Source organism: Momordica charantia (genome assembly GCF_013281855.1).
Source record: "Momordica charantia cultivar OHB3-1 chromosome 9 unlocalized genomic scaffold, Mcharantia_2.0 BLBB01000009.1, whole genome shotgun sequence".
Lineage (NCBI taxonomy): Eukaryota > Viridiplantae > Streptophyta > Magnoliopsida > Cucurbitales > Cucurbitaceae > Momordica > Momordica charantia.
Genome location: NW_028275167.1, coordinates 29555616 through 29571788, shown reverse-complemented (window position 1 = coordinate 29571788; position 16173 = coordinate 29555616). Strand labels below are relative to the sequence as shown.

General features: G+C 36.4%; 1 protein-coding gene across 6 annotated transcripts; it reads right to left on the bottom strand.

The window, feature by feature from the left end:
- Positions 1–1329: 1329 nt before the first annotated feature.
- Positions 1330–16072, bottom strand: PHYLLO (2-oxoglutarate decarboxylase/hydro-lyase/magnesium ion-binding protein). Of its 6 annotated transcripts, none has more exons than XM_022293363.2 (29): positions 15813–16067; positions 15534–15734; positions 15181–15395; positions 14622–14736; positions 14380–14496; positions 14055–14150; positions 12773–12832; positions 12196–12264; positions 11635–11739; positions 11369–11563; positions 10616–10714; positions 9502–10068; positions 8594–8818; positions 7874–8176; positions 7401–7468; positions 7102–7260; positions 6340–6465; positions 6077–6208; positions 5842–5965; positions 5516–5671; positions 5180–5422; positions 4872–5039; positions 4565–4708; positions 3651–4112; positions 3207–3509; positions 2992–3125; positions 2775–2882; positions 1788–2062; positions 1330–1666 (listed from the first exon to the last, which is right to left on the bottom strand). In XM_022293363.2, the coding sequence occupies exons 1-29, from the start codon at positions 15978–15980 to the stop codon at positions 1629–1631; spliced, it is 5175 nt and encodes a 1724-aa protein (XP_022149055.1). In that variant the 5' UTR covers positions 15981–16067; the 3' UTR covers positions 1330–1628. The 6 variants fall into 6 exon arrangements, with proteins under 6 accessions (XP_022149055.1, XP_022149054.1, XP_087973669.1 ...); XM_022293362.2 differs by having other exon boundaries at positions 2968–3125; positions 15813–16066; XM_088117543.1 differs by lacking the exon at positions 9502–10068 and having other exon boundaries at positions 2968–3125; positions 15813–16065.
- Between the last annotated feature and the right edge of the window lie 101 nt (positions 16073–16173).

Below are 16173 nucleotides of genomic sequence, written 5' to 3'. Positions count from 1 at the left end.
ATTTTTTTAGTCTCAATCTTTTTTCTCCCTAAATTCCCTTCAGGGGGAGACTGAGCCTATTACAAGTAATCTTGATGGAAATTTTTGGGAGATTGACGATCTAAATACCATAATTGAGTCCCCTCAGTCAAAAATACCTGAGATTGATGGTCTAAATACCGAGTCACCTCAGCCAAAAATACCTATCCCGATCGTCCCAATTACTCAGATAGAAGAGTCAGTTCCTATTATTTCATGTAATAATGAAGATGATCAAGTCAACCCAAATCGAAGTGACAAGCAACCTGAGACTCTTGTTTATTCTCGACAACAAACGGTTCAAAGAGGAGTGGAGCCACCACAGCCTCAACAGCAAAGACATGAATCCATCTCGTCCTTAGGTACTGAACAATCTACCCTTGTGCCTCAAGACAATACTAATGATCTTGATCTCCCTATTGCACTTAGGAAGGGTTTGAGATCGTATACTCAACATCCAATTGCTTGATGTGTTGGTTATAGTCATTTATCTTCAACAGTTTTGACCTTGGCTCTCAATCTGGAAGCCAATGAGATACCAAAATCCATTCAAGAGGCTATGAGCAAGATTGGAGATCTACGACAGGATATTGTACCTTCGTATGGGGTAATCTTGTTACATGGAGTAAGAAACAATCAGTTGTTGTAAGAAGTAGTGCTGAGGCTGAATTCAGAGCATTATCTCACGGTATTTGTGAGATAATGTGGTTGAAACTCCCTTTCCAAGAACTCAAGATCAGGTTTGATAGTTCAATAAAAGTCTATTGTGACAACATGGCTGCAATTGCTATTGCACTCAATCCAGTGCACCATGATCGTACTAAACATGTTGAGGTTTACAGGCATTTTATCAAGGAGAAGATTGAAGAGAAAATTATAAATATGATGTATGTTCCATCATCAGATCAAGATGTAGATATCCTAACAAAAGAACTCTTGAGGCCCGTGTTTGAAAGGTTGTTGATCAAGCTGAAACTGTTCAATCTGTATAGTCCAGCTTGAGGGGGAGTGTTGAATTAGTTAGAAGTTAAGATTATGTGAACTTAGTTAGAAGTTGTTTTAAAGTTTTTTAGATTTTGTGTTTAAATTTAGCAAATAAATCTTCTTTTTTGTTAGAAAAGTTAGGAGGTTATTCCTAAATTTTGTTTTTTCTTGTAACCTATAAATAGTGCCTCTATTCCTTATCTTTGATCAATCAATTTGAAAATTTATTTCTTCTCTTTTTTCTCGTGTATGTCTCTCTGGTGTCTCTATCCTTAGTTTTTTAGTTCTTTTAGGAACTACTGCATTTGTTCTCAAAACTGAAGATGCTGAACAAGAAATAAGTGAACTAACATCAGAATGATGTGTTCATATCTTAGATGTACATCAAATCCATTTACGCTCAAATCAGTTCAAAGAGACCATTCCCTTGGTAAAATAACCACAAAGAATTATAGGCAATCAAAAGAAATTTGTCTATTACTAGACTTCAAGAACAGACAGATATCAATGTCTGTGAACATAAAACACTAATAGGGCTATAAAAGATGTTGGCATATGATGTGTCCAAGACTTGATCAACCATCTTATTCGTAGAACCATAATCCCTTTCTATCATATTTGATGCTTCATACAGGCTGGCTGTCATGCGAAATAGCGTCTTGGCCTAGCAAACAAACAGGACAAAATAGAAATACCAAACCATTAATATATATATGTTTTAGGTTACTATTTTTATCTTCATCGACCTCAATATGCAGGGATGTCAAAGGTTATAAAAATGGTACCTGCAGAATCCGAATTAGAAGAGAATTGTGTTCTCCTTATTAAAAATCTACTCAATGCATTGATAACAGCAAGAGGATTCTCCAGGTGGGCAGCATGTCCAGAGTCCGGGATCTCAACTATTTCATGGAGCTCAACAACTGCTCCATCCCTTATCTTCCTGCTCACATCCATTTTAGAAAGAATTTTCTGTGCAATTTTCTTGAATTTTGTATCGTTCTCCCCGACAATGATTGAAAGAGGTGTTTTGCAGCCTTCCAATTCATCCCACAATTGCCTATCATATAGCAGAGGCAAAGAACGCTTTATATGATTAGTCAACTTAAACAAGTATTCAATGTGGTGAGCTTTCTAGCCAAGAATCTGTGACCAGAACACCACTCACTTACCTCAAGCTCCTAGTAGTAGGACAGCTTAACCTACTTATTATCTTGTCAAGGACTAGTTCAAAAAAAATTCAACTCAATTTACTTGGCTATAGTTTCTGAGAGTAAAAGCTTAAATCCTTTGGATGAACATGGAACAAGAATTCAGACTTTGGAAAAGACTCCCAGATATTCAATGAAAAGTAAAGAGATCTGAGGGATGTGTACGACAAAGCTATGTATCGTTCCTCTTAATGGTGTTCTATCTCTAGTTATTTTTGTAACTACATTCACTCTGTAATTAACTCTACTTAGGGTAATTTCTCGTAAATCCCAAGATGGAGGTCTAGAACTTGTATTTAACTTCTCTAAATCAATGAAAACCAATCAAAAATTCCTTTCACAGAGAGGGGAAAAGAGAGTCACAGGTTCAAGATTGTATTGGTATCTATAATCTACTTACAATACCAAGTGTTTTACTTCCTGTATAGACCAATCCCTAGTTTGAATATGCATGCAAATTTATGGGAAATTAATGGTGCCTCGGTGCATTTTCACCAACATTGTTGCCAATTGCGATTCGAAACTGAAAATATAAGAAGGTTCATCTTCTTATGAACTTACGGCTGCCTTCCAATGCTCAAATCGGATAGAACTTTTGCAAGACTCTGAACATCATCATGCTTCAATCGACTGGCAAGAATTTGAGTGTAATGTGGATGTTCTCTTAAGCTGCTAAGAAGGAAAGTACAAGATTATAAGAATGGGCACAACAATAGTATTCAAGGTGGTGATGAAATAAAACCAATAAGGCCACCTTTTCCATAATTCCCCTGCATACCACTCCTCAAGAAAGCTTTGTAAACCATAGTCCTTAAGGATACGTGCTCTAGAATCATCTTTAGCCCTACGGATTCTTCTTGCCACCTCGTCTTCCAATCCCGGGCTTCCAGATATTATAACGGTTCTTCCAATCTTCAGAACAGACATTCATCTTTCTTAATAATTCGAACATAAATGAAAACTTTAAAAAGTTAGCAGAATTTCATAAACAACCTTATCACCAAATCTCAGGGCCATGTACATGGCAATCCTAGCCCCCATTGAGTACCCTACAAGGTTAACTTTACCAGGAGCAAGATGATGAATCAATTTATACAGTATATCAGCAACAACCTCCATCGAAAAACTTGGTTCCTTCACAACATGAGCATCAGAATCATTATTTTCTGTTGTTGATCCCCCATGACCAGGAAGGTCGAGAGAAATGCATCTGGCTGAGCCTGAGATGGCTTTCATGGTTGTGATCCAGTCTTCACCAGTTCCAAGAAATCCATGAAGAAATAAGAGAACATTATCCTGCAGAAGCTCTAACTGGTGTCATTCTAACAAATAAATGGATCCTACAAAAGCATGAAGATGCATAGGTTCTAAAAATTAAACTGTGAAACAGAACAGATAGGAAAAGCAGGTAATATTTGATTTGAATTTCTTACTTACGTTTGTTTTTTGTCCAACCTCCAAAACTTTTATTAAATGAGAGAACCCCTTTGAGTCAACAGTTAATTGGTACCTACGAACTTGCTCCTCGGTAAATTTTCTACTAACAAATTTCTGGTTGATTTGAAAACTCTTCAAAAGTTGATTAGCCTCAGCAACAGATGCTTCCATAATGCCACTATGAGGGTCACGACAAATTCTGAGAGGATTGACAGTCACATCTTCTTCAAGCCAACGGTAAGTTCCTAGACCGTGGGCTATAGATGGGGCTGGTTGATTATTCATCAGTTTTCTTATTTCTGCATTTTGAAGCTCCAGATAGCAGGATAACTGTATATATCCAGACAAACCTACACCACTTTCAAATGCAGCACTAACAACAGCCATTTTTCCGAGTTGCTGTGCCCACCTTGCTACTAGTGCTGCATTTTCAAATCCGCCAATAACACTGGGTTTTATAACCTAGAAGGAACAATGTAACAGATCAAAAATCATGATTGGTACATAAATTATAGTAAAATGATGTGAAATCTCCCAGCAGAAAATCTTCAAAAAACAACACAGTTTATTGATATATTTTAACGTAAAAAATATTCTCCAGCTATTTCTAAATTGTGTCCTTATTATGGCTCTTTACTAAAATGAACTGTCTTCAGTACATCTTTTTCCTTTCTTCTATGCTGGGCATGAAGTCAGGCCATTCATACATATGATACAGGGGGGAATCTATCCAAAATTACACAACAAATGAAGCCCTAGAGCCAGTAGGGAATATTCATTAGAAAGCTGATTGTATCTGTATATATTAAACCACCGAGTTCAGTCCTGGATATCTACTCCACTCTAAATTCGAATAGCGGATTCCACTATTGCACATCTTATTTATAATAACGAGGGTTTTACACGTAACTTACTATAGCAACAATTCCTGGATGAGCATATCTTGCAAGTTCTTTCACAGGATCATTTTGAATACGATCAATAGTTTCATCCAGTGCAACAGGCAAACCACTCTCTTCACTGAATTTTATAATAGCGTCTTCATCCATAACTGGTTCCTGAGTTGAGAAATTCAAGAGGAACATGACTGTATCAACAAAAAGATGACCAGAATAACAAGAAATGTATAGACTAGAAAGAAAGTATAGCATGTAAAGTCCAAATGTCAGAAATCACTCAAGATATATTAGTGAGATACAATCAAATCTTCATTGAGTGTACCTCGATATACTGCAGGCCACAGTCCTTCACCAAAGAGCTAAATAGAATGGCTTCTTCACAGCTCCAGTTCCGATTGGCATCAACGCGGAGTTCAATCTCATTACCAAGCTTCTTCCTTACTTCCTGTACAACTGCAGCATCATACATGACATTCCCTTGTCGGGCTACCTGAAATTGTTCAAGTATTAGATTATTAATAAGTCAATGTAGTTTCTGTAAACCAACCAATCTTGAGATACATGATAATGAGAATACTCCTGGAAAAAGAAAATAAGAGAGAATCTTCAGAAAATGGTAATGTAGCTTGCCTTTAACTTGATAGCAGTAAAACCTTCTTCAACAAGTGTCTTAGCAGCACGAGCAACCTCAGAAGGACTCCCACCAGAATCCAACAGCCCACAAATTTGAACTTTTGACGAAGATGCCAAGTTGTTTTCTTCATCTAATCGATGCTGGAGTACGTCTAACAAGCTGCAACCTCGTCTTGCTGCTATGGCATTGAGGACAGCCATTTCCAAACCACATCTAACACTCGGATAGATTGAGCTTGGCTGTATAATGACGAACAGTCAACTAAAAAACAAATACATATGGATAACAATAGTCCAGAACAAATGCATAAGCCGGAATATAGGAGCACCTACTGGTATTCCCAGTTCATGGCAAATCCAAGATGAAAACGAGCCCCGTAGCAAAGGAAGGAAGCTGCTGATCTTGGCTCCCTTTAATACATAAATAAGACACTTAAGTTGCTCCTCAACGTCTAGTAGGTTCTCTTTGTGGATATCAAGGGGCGAAACCTGTTGAATAGCTAATTAAGTAATTTCATACCCAACCTACTGGGGAAAATAGGAAAAGTACAAAAGGATTTATAGGAAGCCTGAGATTGGCAGGATCATATCAGGCACACCAGTGCATAATAAAGAAGGGATTCAAATTTCTCGATAAGCAGATCAGAAGCAGAACTAACCTCACCAAGCCCAAGGCTCCCATCCTCAAGAAACAAAGACAAAATAAAACCTTCTCTGTAGAGCTTCTGACCGACTTGGTCTATAGAACTAGATGTAGTAGTAGGTGGAGCACATAGCGGGATTCTGTCACCCAAAGGAAAAAGGGAACAGAGATTTAGTCACCAAAATTCTCTGATTAGCATTATCTTAGCCACTCAGGGCATCTATAACTTAATAAGAGAAATAGGTAAACACCTGAACAATGTGTAATCCATTCTACTTATCTTGCAAAGGAAGAGTCCAGGTGAAACAGATTCTTCAGAATAAAGCCTTGAAAGGATGCTTAACCCATGATCTGCTGCTTGACAAGAGAACTTCCTCATGAGACTGGCACAAGGACCATAAAGAGTCAACAGCAAAAAACAAAATGTAACCTTGAAAAATGTTTTACTTTTCAATAAATGGGAAGAATCTATCAACCTAAAGGAATTTAACTTGAATAATTATTTTTAAGAAACCTGTGGAAGCTAGTATTGGCATCAATGGAACTTTCAACCTCGATTATGAAATCATTTTCTTCACGTTGAGACATAAGTAAAGCATCTTGAAGTTCCCTCTTTGTCCGAACATGTAGGTGCTTCAGACTGTACATCTAGCAACTTCCAAGTTAAAATGAAGCAAGATTGACACAGAATATGGCAGGTTGTAACTATGAAATAAAGTTAAGAGGCTTGGAAAATTATTGTAAATCATTTAAGACGCTTGTCACCGTAGATCCCACATCGACTATTGAATTAAAGTTCCCAAGAAATATCCACAATTGTAAATTCAACATCAAGTAGAAATTAGATTCATGACCCACCAGTTCAATACATTAACAGATGTCTAACCAAAAAATATAGTTTTTGATTTAAGTCTAAAAATTGGCTCCAATCAGATACAACAACACAAGATAAAAACCCATTTTAATTTTATGCTTTTCAAACAATCAAGACACATTGATAAGACACAAAAGCTTAAAAGTAACCATGTTGAACGAACATAAAACTTTTTCCTTAACATCTTGAAACTGAAGCTGTTTGAATGCTAATTGTTGAAATCCTGCAGGATCATATTTTGCAACTGTATCCACAGAATTTACGTAAACATTGTTTAGAACAGCATAGAACAATTGATTTTCATTACAACAATTGATAAAATCACGGTTGTGTGTGAACAAGAGACAGAGGCATGTTAAATGAAAACTCTACAATATATTAAGGTAAATACATAATTATTACCCATGTGCCACACATAGGCTACGGAGTGAAATTTTGTGAGAGGTGTGGAAGTACTGGTCTAGTATTGCTGGCTCTACTTTGTCCTTAATGGGAAGGAGACTGAAGATTCCTCCACCATTATTATTGATGACAACAATAGTCACGGGTTTCCTCGTCATCCTTCAGAGAGTAAGTTACTAAAATATTAGCATGTTAATTTCTGAAAAATAAAAGAAAATGCAAAAGGGAAAATAGTAAAGAAAAATTGTACAGTTGCTGTAACACAAGACTAGAGGTTTTTCTTCCTTTCATTTTTGTACCTCTGGCTCAAAATTGCCAAGCCATTCGTATCATAAAGGAAAGAAACATCTCCAACTACACAAAGCACCTGAATATCATCGAAATATGAAGAGATTGAGGAAGAAAGAAGGATGAAGAAATAGGCATATATATATTCTTATCTAAAAAATACCCAGTATACAAGATTCATGGAATAACAACACAAGCAAAAAGATACAAAAAATGGAGGTATTTCGCAAGAATTGTTTTGATATTTACACAACAAAAGGCTTCAGGTATAATAAGGTGATGTCTATGTTGATTTTGTACACGGCAGTTACCTTATTATCCAGTTTTCTGGAAACATTGCTAGGTCAGATATTCTAAAAATGAACCATGATATACAGAAACCATTCAATGTGTGATTAATCGGCATAGTTCTTTATATAACCAATAAGCCCTGTAAGTGATCTTTTTGCAGATAAATCTGTACATACAAATTCTAGCTACATACTCGTTTGTTGCTGCCAACAGAGAAACCAACAGCTGTGCTAAGAAGTCCATCAATACCACTGGCTCCCCTATTTCCAGAAGTCCATGTCCAGTAAAATGGAAGTTGTAAGTTTAATGGTTTAGCTGCTACGCTGTTGTTGCATTTCGACCAACCATGTGCATACATGTCTACATCACGGATTGGCATGCTGTTCCCCAAGAATAGAACAGAATCAAATGGAAGTGCCTCTGAGATTACCTGAGCAACTTGTGGCTCAGATAGGGAGTAGTTAGAAGAAATTTGAAATTGTATCTCCCACTCAACCTGTAAAATAGATGAAGCCATTCTGAAAATGAGAACAAATTGGAAAGTGCAACCATGGAATACTCAACTATCACCACTTTTTTTGGCGAGATATAAATTCACATCTAATTATAGACACCAAAATACAATGTCATTACATGTCCGCAAAAGATTAATTTAACCATTCTCTTCACCATCATATAAACAAACAAACTGAAATTCATCCATCTTGAGAAGAATGAACTTCTTAAATATTGATCCTTCTTTTCCCAAAAAGAAAGAAAACAAAATACAGATTTTGGATTTCAGTCTAATTGCAGTAGACTAGTGCTCTATTTTATAAAATTTTATTCTCGGTCGTAATAGTTCCTACAAGACTTGTTACAACTGAGGAACAAAAACAAAATAAGAACTACCACTGGAGATCAGATCAATTACCATCATATTCAATGCTTGTAGTGTAGCAGAGCACTTGCTCCTATGGCGAGGAAATCCAGTTTTAAGTAAACAACCCACAAATTCTAAGACGGTGCTTTGAATTCTATGGGTCACAATATGTGATGGATCATGACGACCTGGATGCTCATCAACCATGATGTATGAACAAGGAAAGCAGTCCTCAAGCATCTTCGAAACACGCTTGCTTGTTACCCTGCTTCCGATCTGTTAATTATTGCAAACATAGAGCTAATTAAAGAAGGAAAATAAATTAAGGTGATTCTTGGAAGTTTTTGTTCATTTAATATGACCTAGTGGTAAAATGGAAGTAACAGGTGCCACTTAGAAGCTTCCTTCATTTCAGAACCCTACAAACTACCAAATTACAACTATAATAGTTTGCTCTAATTCACGTTTACCTCTACTTTTCATGGAAATCTACACAAGATGACATATTCCACTACTATTTAACCATTCTGTATTACATGAGTTTCACGTTGCATCTTCTCATTAATTATAAGCTACCCTACAGAAGTGTGGATAATGATCAACAAAAATGTACCTTTCTTACCTTCATTATTTTGACCTTAAAAGATGTACTGACTATACGCCATTATGTCAATACCACTTGAACAATACAATTCAAATTTCCTGTACTCATTGAGTACATCTGTTACACACCCAAGCCCAAGCATACTGTTATGATATTTTCCTATTATCCTCTATTTTTCACTCAGCATTCATCGAAAACCACATTAAAACCCTGCAGCGTGCTTTACTAATCTTGATGATTAAGGGCACTATTTTTTATACTGGAAGATGACTTGTACTACGGAAAGAATTGTGTTTGGGCTTTAAGGAAAGTGAGAAAAAAGTAGAAGAAGAAAAAATGAGTGGGTAAGTATTACCTGAATAATCACGTCAAATTTTAGCCATTTTCTTACAGAATCAGAAAGCAATGCATGATCAAGGTGATCGACAAAGAAAAAGTTCTTTTCTATTTCTAGAAAGGAAGATGAACTCTTTCTCAAGCGTAGACCTGACAATACATCAGCAACTATAGGCCATGAAATATGTTTGGCCAATAGAAACGCAGCCCATATCTCATCTTCTGAGTGAATTGACCCAAGAAGTAAAATGCCATTTCTGGCTCCATTGATTACTTTCAAAACCTCTGCCATTTGGCCAAAAGTATCAGCAGACGTTTGAGAAGCTCGTAGTTGAATATACTTGGTAAAAGCTTCAGCGCTTGACATCCAAACGTGTAATCCATTTAAGCAAGCTAAATTCCACCGACTTGGACTACTTTCCAGTGGCTCTCTAAATGGACAATTTATGTGAACGGGGCCACAGGGTGAAGAGGTTGCTCGATGTACAGCAGAATCAAGAGTGGTAAGTACCATTCTGGCGGGAATTTGATCAGTTGGGACAGGAAGACCAAAGAAGAACCTCACAAATGAACCAAAATGGTTTACCTATTAACAAATTCAAATACTTTCAATAAAATAAACTAACAAAAATTGTAAGTTAAAATCATAATGGAGGGCTGGGATCCACCAGACAAGAAAAACATGAGCCGAGCACTCAACACAGAAAAGACGGTCTTTTCAGTATCTTGAAAGGTGTTGAACAAGCTCAGGCCTCAAGTTATAAAAATAATAAAGAACAATAGTTGCTTCTTAACTCTAGGATCACTAACCAAACACTTGATTAGTACAGTTTAGGGGCCCAATGAATGTTAATGAACTCTAGGAAAATGATATGCAGCCTTATCATATACTTGGTTGTTGCAGATATAAATCTTTTGTGACTACCACGTACTTGATTGTGATAGTAGACATTTTTTTAACTGCAATAGCATATGAACACAATGTATATCATACGTTTATACTCATTGATCTATAGCATAATACAAAATCATGTTCAATTGTTTTAAACAAAAAAACTTATATTAGTACGAGGATTTAACAATAAAAGGTAGAAATCACAATAGGAAAGTTAATAAATCTCTCTCTTCCATACCTGATTAATAGATTGATTTGCTCCTGCATCCTGTAGCTCTGGGGGGCGGTCAGCTGTTAGCAATAAAAGAGGTAGAAAATTTTGACTGGCTTCAACCACCTACAAAATTATCAATCATAAGTTAAGATAAAAATTAGGCATTTCCCCTCATTTAGGCCGCTCAGACAGCTAACTGCTTGTAAAGAGTCTTATCACCGCAATAGCTACAGTTTAGTTTCATTCCTGATAATCAGGAAGCTAGTTTTTGTTAACCACTAAGTTTGTTAGCTACTGAGCAATTATAAAACTAACTTCCTACTTGTTACCATGTCTGTAAGTCGTTTTTTAGCCTAGGTACAAGAGCGCTGTTTTCTTTTAATGGACGAAATATATTTGTAACTTACTTTTAGTTTAGGAGACCAAATGTTGTTCAATGTTATTCTTTTATTCCTCTATTTACTTGTCTTCAAACTGATTAGAGAGAGAAGCAATGTCTTGTCCCAAAATACAATAAATAAATAAATAATAGAGGTTGAAGAGATGAGCCAACTTTGTTTCTCAAGTATAGACGAACGTGGAGATCCTTGGGCAATTCAAACCTGGGCTTGAGAATAAGTCAAGCTCAGAAGAAATAAAATTCCTGTCCTCACCGTGAGTGAAAGGCTTATGCATTGAAAAGATTTAGGCAACTCCAATACATTGGTTAAAAAATGTTCAAATTAAATTTCAGCAAGTAGTTGAATATTATTTCATGATATGCTCAATATGACTCACAGCAGGAAGAAGATTTGAAACAGCAGTGCCTGATGATGTGATTACAACTGCTGGCCTATGAGATCCTTTAGCGTACCCAATTGCATGAAAAGAAAGAGAGCGTTCATCAAAGCATGCCATACATGTTATCAGCGGATGACTTGCAGCAGCAACGGCAAGTGGGGATGATCTTGATCCAGGAGCTATGCAAAAATACTAGAGTGAATAACAGGTCAGATCTGTCTGCATCTATGTTAATGGAAAATATTTATCAACAGTAAACATACCGTCAAACCAAGACGGGAACATTCTTCAACTATGAGTGACGCCCAGAGAGCATTGATGTTGGCATGCTCTTGCTCTGAGTGACGAGTTTCACTGATATGATCCCACTGATGGTAGAAGTGTCATGTCAGAGGGATAAGAAACAACTTTATATCAATAAATCAACTGGATATGTGTCATCTTGATTCTTTAACAGCTGGTTGGTTTGCGAGCCTCACCCAGCAAGGTGCACCAACATCAGTGGCTCAGATAATATATGAAACGAACGCATTTTATTGAAAACCACAGCCAAATACAACCCAATTCAGAAAAGGAAAGAAAATACTCCAAAGGATAGATAATTGATCTCCATGATAACATTTCAATGAAGCTAATTAACTAAACTTGAAAAGCAAGTAGCAGGTACATTAGTATATAGTTGTAAAAGAATCAAACAAAATGGAAAGAGAAGGAAAAGATATATCATTTAACAGAAAACCACAATGTGGGCAACGCAAGGACAGATATACATATTTAATCATGATTTTACACTGGTCTGCATTTTCAGAAGTTTGGAACCTCACCATATTACATGCAACAGCAACACTCGACGAAAGCCTAATGCAGAATTGATGGGAGAGTGAAGACCCCTTCTGCAATAATTGTGAAGGTTATTAAAGAGTCAAACCATAAACACATCTGACATGTTGAACTAGCATGAACAATGTCTTCTTTTTTCACTGGAGCATGTTCACCTTTGTACTCTTTTCCAGAAGGCTATGGTAGAAATTGTCAATAAAGTGCGGTCTGATTATATTATTACTTCATTCTCAACTGCAGAGTTCCATGAACAAGGAAATATGTAATGAACTTGTGCATATTATTGATTTGTGAAGGAGGATATCAAAGGGCTATTAGATCCATTTTGAAATTTGAAATATATGAAACTTCAATATATTTCTCAGCTATGCACAAACCATCAGTTGCTAATATGCTTTTGCTTCTGTAATCTAAGTGACCAGCAGACAGCAAGCCATAAAACTGAGAGTACGTTCCATAGCTAAACAAAAATATAAGTTGAAAATTATAGCAGAAACTCTGCCAAAGTAAATCGAGAATTCAATAATTGAAGGATGAAAGATTACCAGAAAGAGGAGATACCATTTCCATGATCCCAGTATTGAAACTTTCACCAGCCATTGAAAGTACTTCCATGTATGCCTACAATATTTGCACGCTTAAATGAGAATGGCGAGAACCAAAACATACATCTCCAAATGATTTCTATGCTTTCTGGGAGATATATTCTTTAAATCTAAGTGATTTAAAATAACTTTAAAAACTATCATTAAGTTCAATCAAAACTGGAAATGTCAGAATAGTTGTAACATCAACAGAAACATAACAATAGTGGAGAAAATGATCGTTGTTATCCATATAACTATGAAATCCACATGCAAAACCAGATATCCAGGTAGTTGAAACTCACACGTTGAAATGGAAATGATTTTTCAGAGTATACCATAAACTTACAATCATTTCCATCACCCTACCCAAGGTATATATCTCCCTGACAACCATAGAAGATAGAGCGCAAACAAGCACAAGGGCAAGAACATGATGCAAGTCTTGCATTGCCAATATCTATCTTCAAAGAGTCTGGTATAGTTCTTTCTAGTCAATTATAATAAGGTGTGATAGAAAATGGAAGATGCAACATATATATCATATTTTACAGAGAAAATTATAATAACTAAAAAGATAATTAGTAAGATACAAACTGACAGGGAAGCCTCGCAAGAAAAACAAAATACAATTTATTTGCCAACAAAAACTGCACAATTCTAGAATGGCCTCTTCTTTTCATTAGCCTTACCCCCATTTAACCAGAATATACTACTAGATAATTAGATAATCTCGATGCCCACCTAATAAGTCAGCCAAAATCTCAACCTTGTTAGGATAGCCAAACATGTCATATAAATCCTCAGTTGGCTAACAAGTTAATGTTTGATAAATATATACCGTATTCTCATTGCTAACCATTTTCTCCTTCACGTGGGAGGGTAGGAACTACAGTCTAAAGATGGGGGCTGTAACAATTACTGATTCTAAAATCTGTAATCTATATTGCACTCTTAAGGATTGTTCTAAAAGATCCACAACAATACATACAGTACACACACTGGCCAGGTAGTCACTTCAATTATAAGAACTACTGGAAACATACATTTTAATGAGTGCAACAAGCTATATTTCAAGTTACTAAAACAAAAATGTCAACCAATGCATAGACAGAGTGATGAAGGAGATGAGGAGAAATTATAGTACGAATATAGAGTGGCTGCAACTGCAAAGCTGATCTATTAAAATTCTCATAAAACCACCACTTCAAACAAAATGTTATCCCAAATTAGTATCAGGAAACGATTAAAATTTATACCATCTGATGTGTTCTATCCACCAGTTTCAAAGCTGTTAAAGAAGATCTTATGAATTTGGACTGGCACTTTTCTCTGGACGGAAAATTTGTACTGATCTGGACACAAGTCACAAAACAATCATTTAGTATCATCCAGCTAGCACATCAACATGACTATAAGCAGGTCAAAGGATCCCCTAAAAGCTAAGTCTCTCTTATGTTGTCAATTAGATTTAATATTTTAATGTCCTATGTCAAACACAGATTAGATAATAGTTATTAAAATCATGTAAACGATCTAATAAAATTTGACTAGAATTCAGGGAAATGTGGCATGAAGATATACCTGGTAGATAGATAAGCTCAAAGAATGAAGAGCTTCCTCCAATGTGCACGGGAAAGATTCGCTCCATGCAAGTGTTGCAGAGAGAATAGAAACTCCCTCGTACTCATTCAACTCAATCTGTCAAGACCATAATTATTTAAGAATATTTAAACACATATTCCACCAGAGAATTAACTAATGTAACAGGATGAACAGATCAATGGCATAACTCTAGCATCATATGAATCCAGACAGAAATTTACTTGGGGAACGCAAAAGTATGAATGACCAGCCTCGTGCTTTGGCGAAGATGTCTCCCCAGTATTCTCATTTACAAAACCATAAGCCATAATAGGAGCTGAATCATTCGTGAGATACCTTCGTAAAAAGTAATAAAACACACTTGAGTAGATCGAGCTTTCAGTGGCATTGAATAGTGGATCAGATTCAACAGCATTTTGCACACCCAAAAGAACCATAGCAACAGGTATTTTTGCAAAATTACAATTAGTTAATAAAGTCATGCTGTAAATGGTAACACTTCCAAAAACTTATTTACAACCAAAGCAGCAAAAATACGATGGCATGAACAAATGGTAGCAAAATACATTAATTCCATTTAGAATTACAATTCAATTATAGGTGGGAATTTGAACTTTCAACCTTAATAGAGAAGTTTCTAATATACTGGCAAATAGAACTATGCTCAAATCAGCACAGAAAAATATATTCATTAAATATATGTTTTGATGGAATTTCCTTTTAAAGTAATGCTGATTCCAGAATCAAAGCCAGCAACTGAAGCTAAAGGCTGAAACAAACCTTTTCAATGAACTTTGTTTTGATGAAGTAGAAGACGAGCTTGCAAAGGGAATTGCAGTGCCAATTCCAAAAACTCCACGGGTATCGTTCAAGTATAGAGACTTAATTGTCGCATTAACCTTCTCCTTGGAAAGGAAAAAGACAGGAAACACTTCAGATGACTCCGGCTGACAACAAAACCACAAAAGAGCTTTCGAACTCGGAGGAACAGCCACCTGCAAATTCATCATCAGTGTTACCGTTCCACACAAAGAAACTGTTAATAACCCTTTAATTTGGCTGCATTTCAAAGTCTTTTTACTCCAAATACAAAGATCAGGGGAAAAGGATCAAAACGCAATACTAAGCCACACCTGAAACCTGAAGACTCCATCAGAAGAACGTGGAGGTTCCAACTTCAACTTTTCAATGGCCTCACTTATGCTCTCCAGTCCCTGATTAAGCGTCAGAGCCGGTGGTAGTGTATGCGTAATGCACATCTCCACCACCAAATCCCCGTCTTCAAGATCGGATAACTCCATTGCACCCATGACTTTACTGTCAAACCGTACACCCTGAGCAACCAAAACATTCAAAATTAACCAGAAAATAAGGAAAAGGTGAAGTTCAAAAACAATCCTTCAACTATGGACCTTGAAGCAGTGGTTCTGAGGAACGCGAAAGGAGCCTGGTAGGCGGGAAGCTTCGGGAAATAAAGCGACAGTAGAGAAGAACTGTACGCGCGGGAAAGAACCTCTAATAAAATGTCTCACCGAGTGCGGAAGAGCAAATTTATGTAAGCTTAGATTGTCAACTTTCATTGTGGGAGGTTGATTGATAAAAAAATGGCGAATTTGTTTGGGAGAGACGACGATAAGAGAATTCCAATCTTCACGGGTGATAGGACGGCCTAACGATATCCACGTACGACCATTTATTGAATCCGTACTCTTTTCGCCTAAACACTGCTCATCAATAAAGTTATTCGGCCCATTATGTGCATTATTGTCTGAA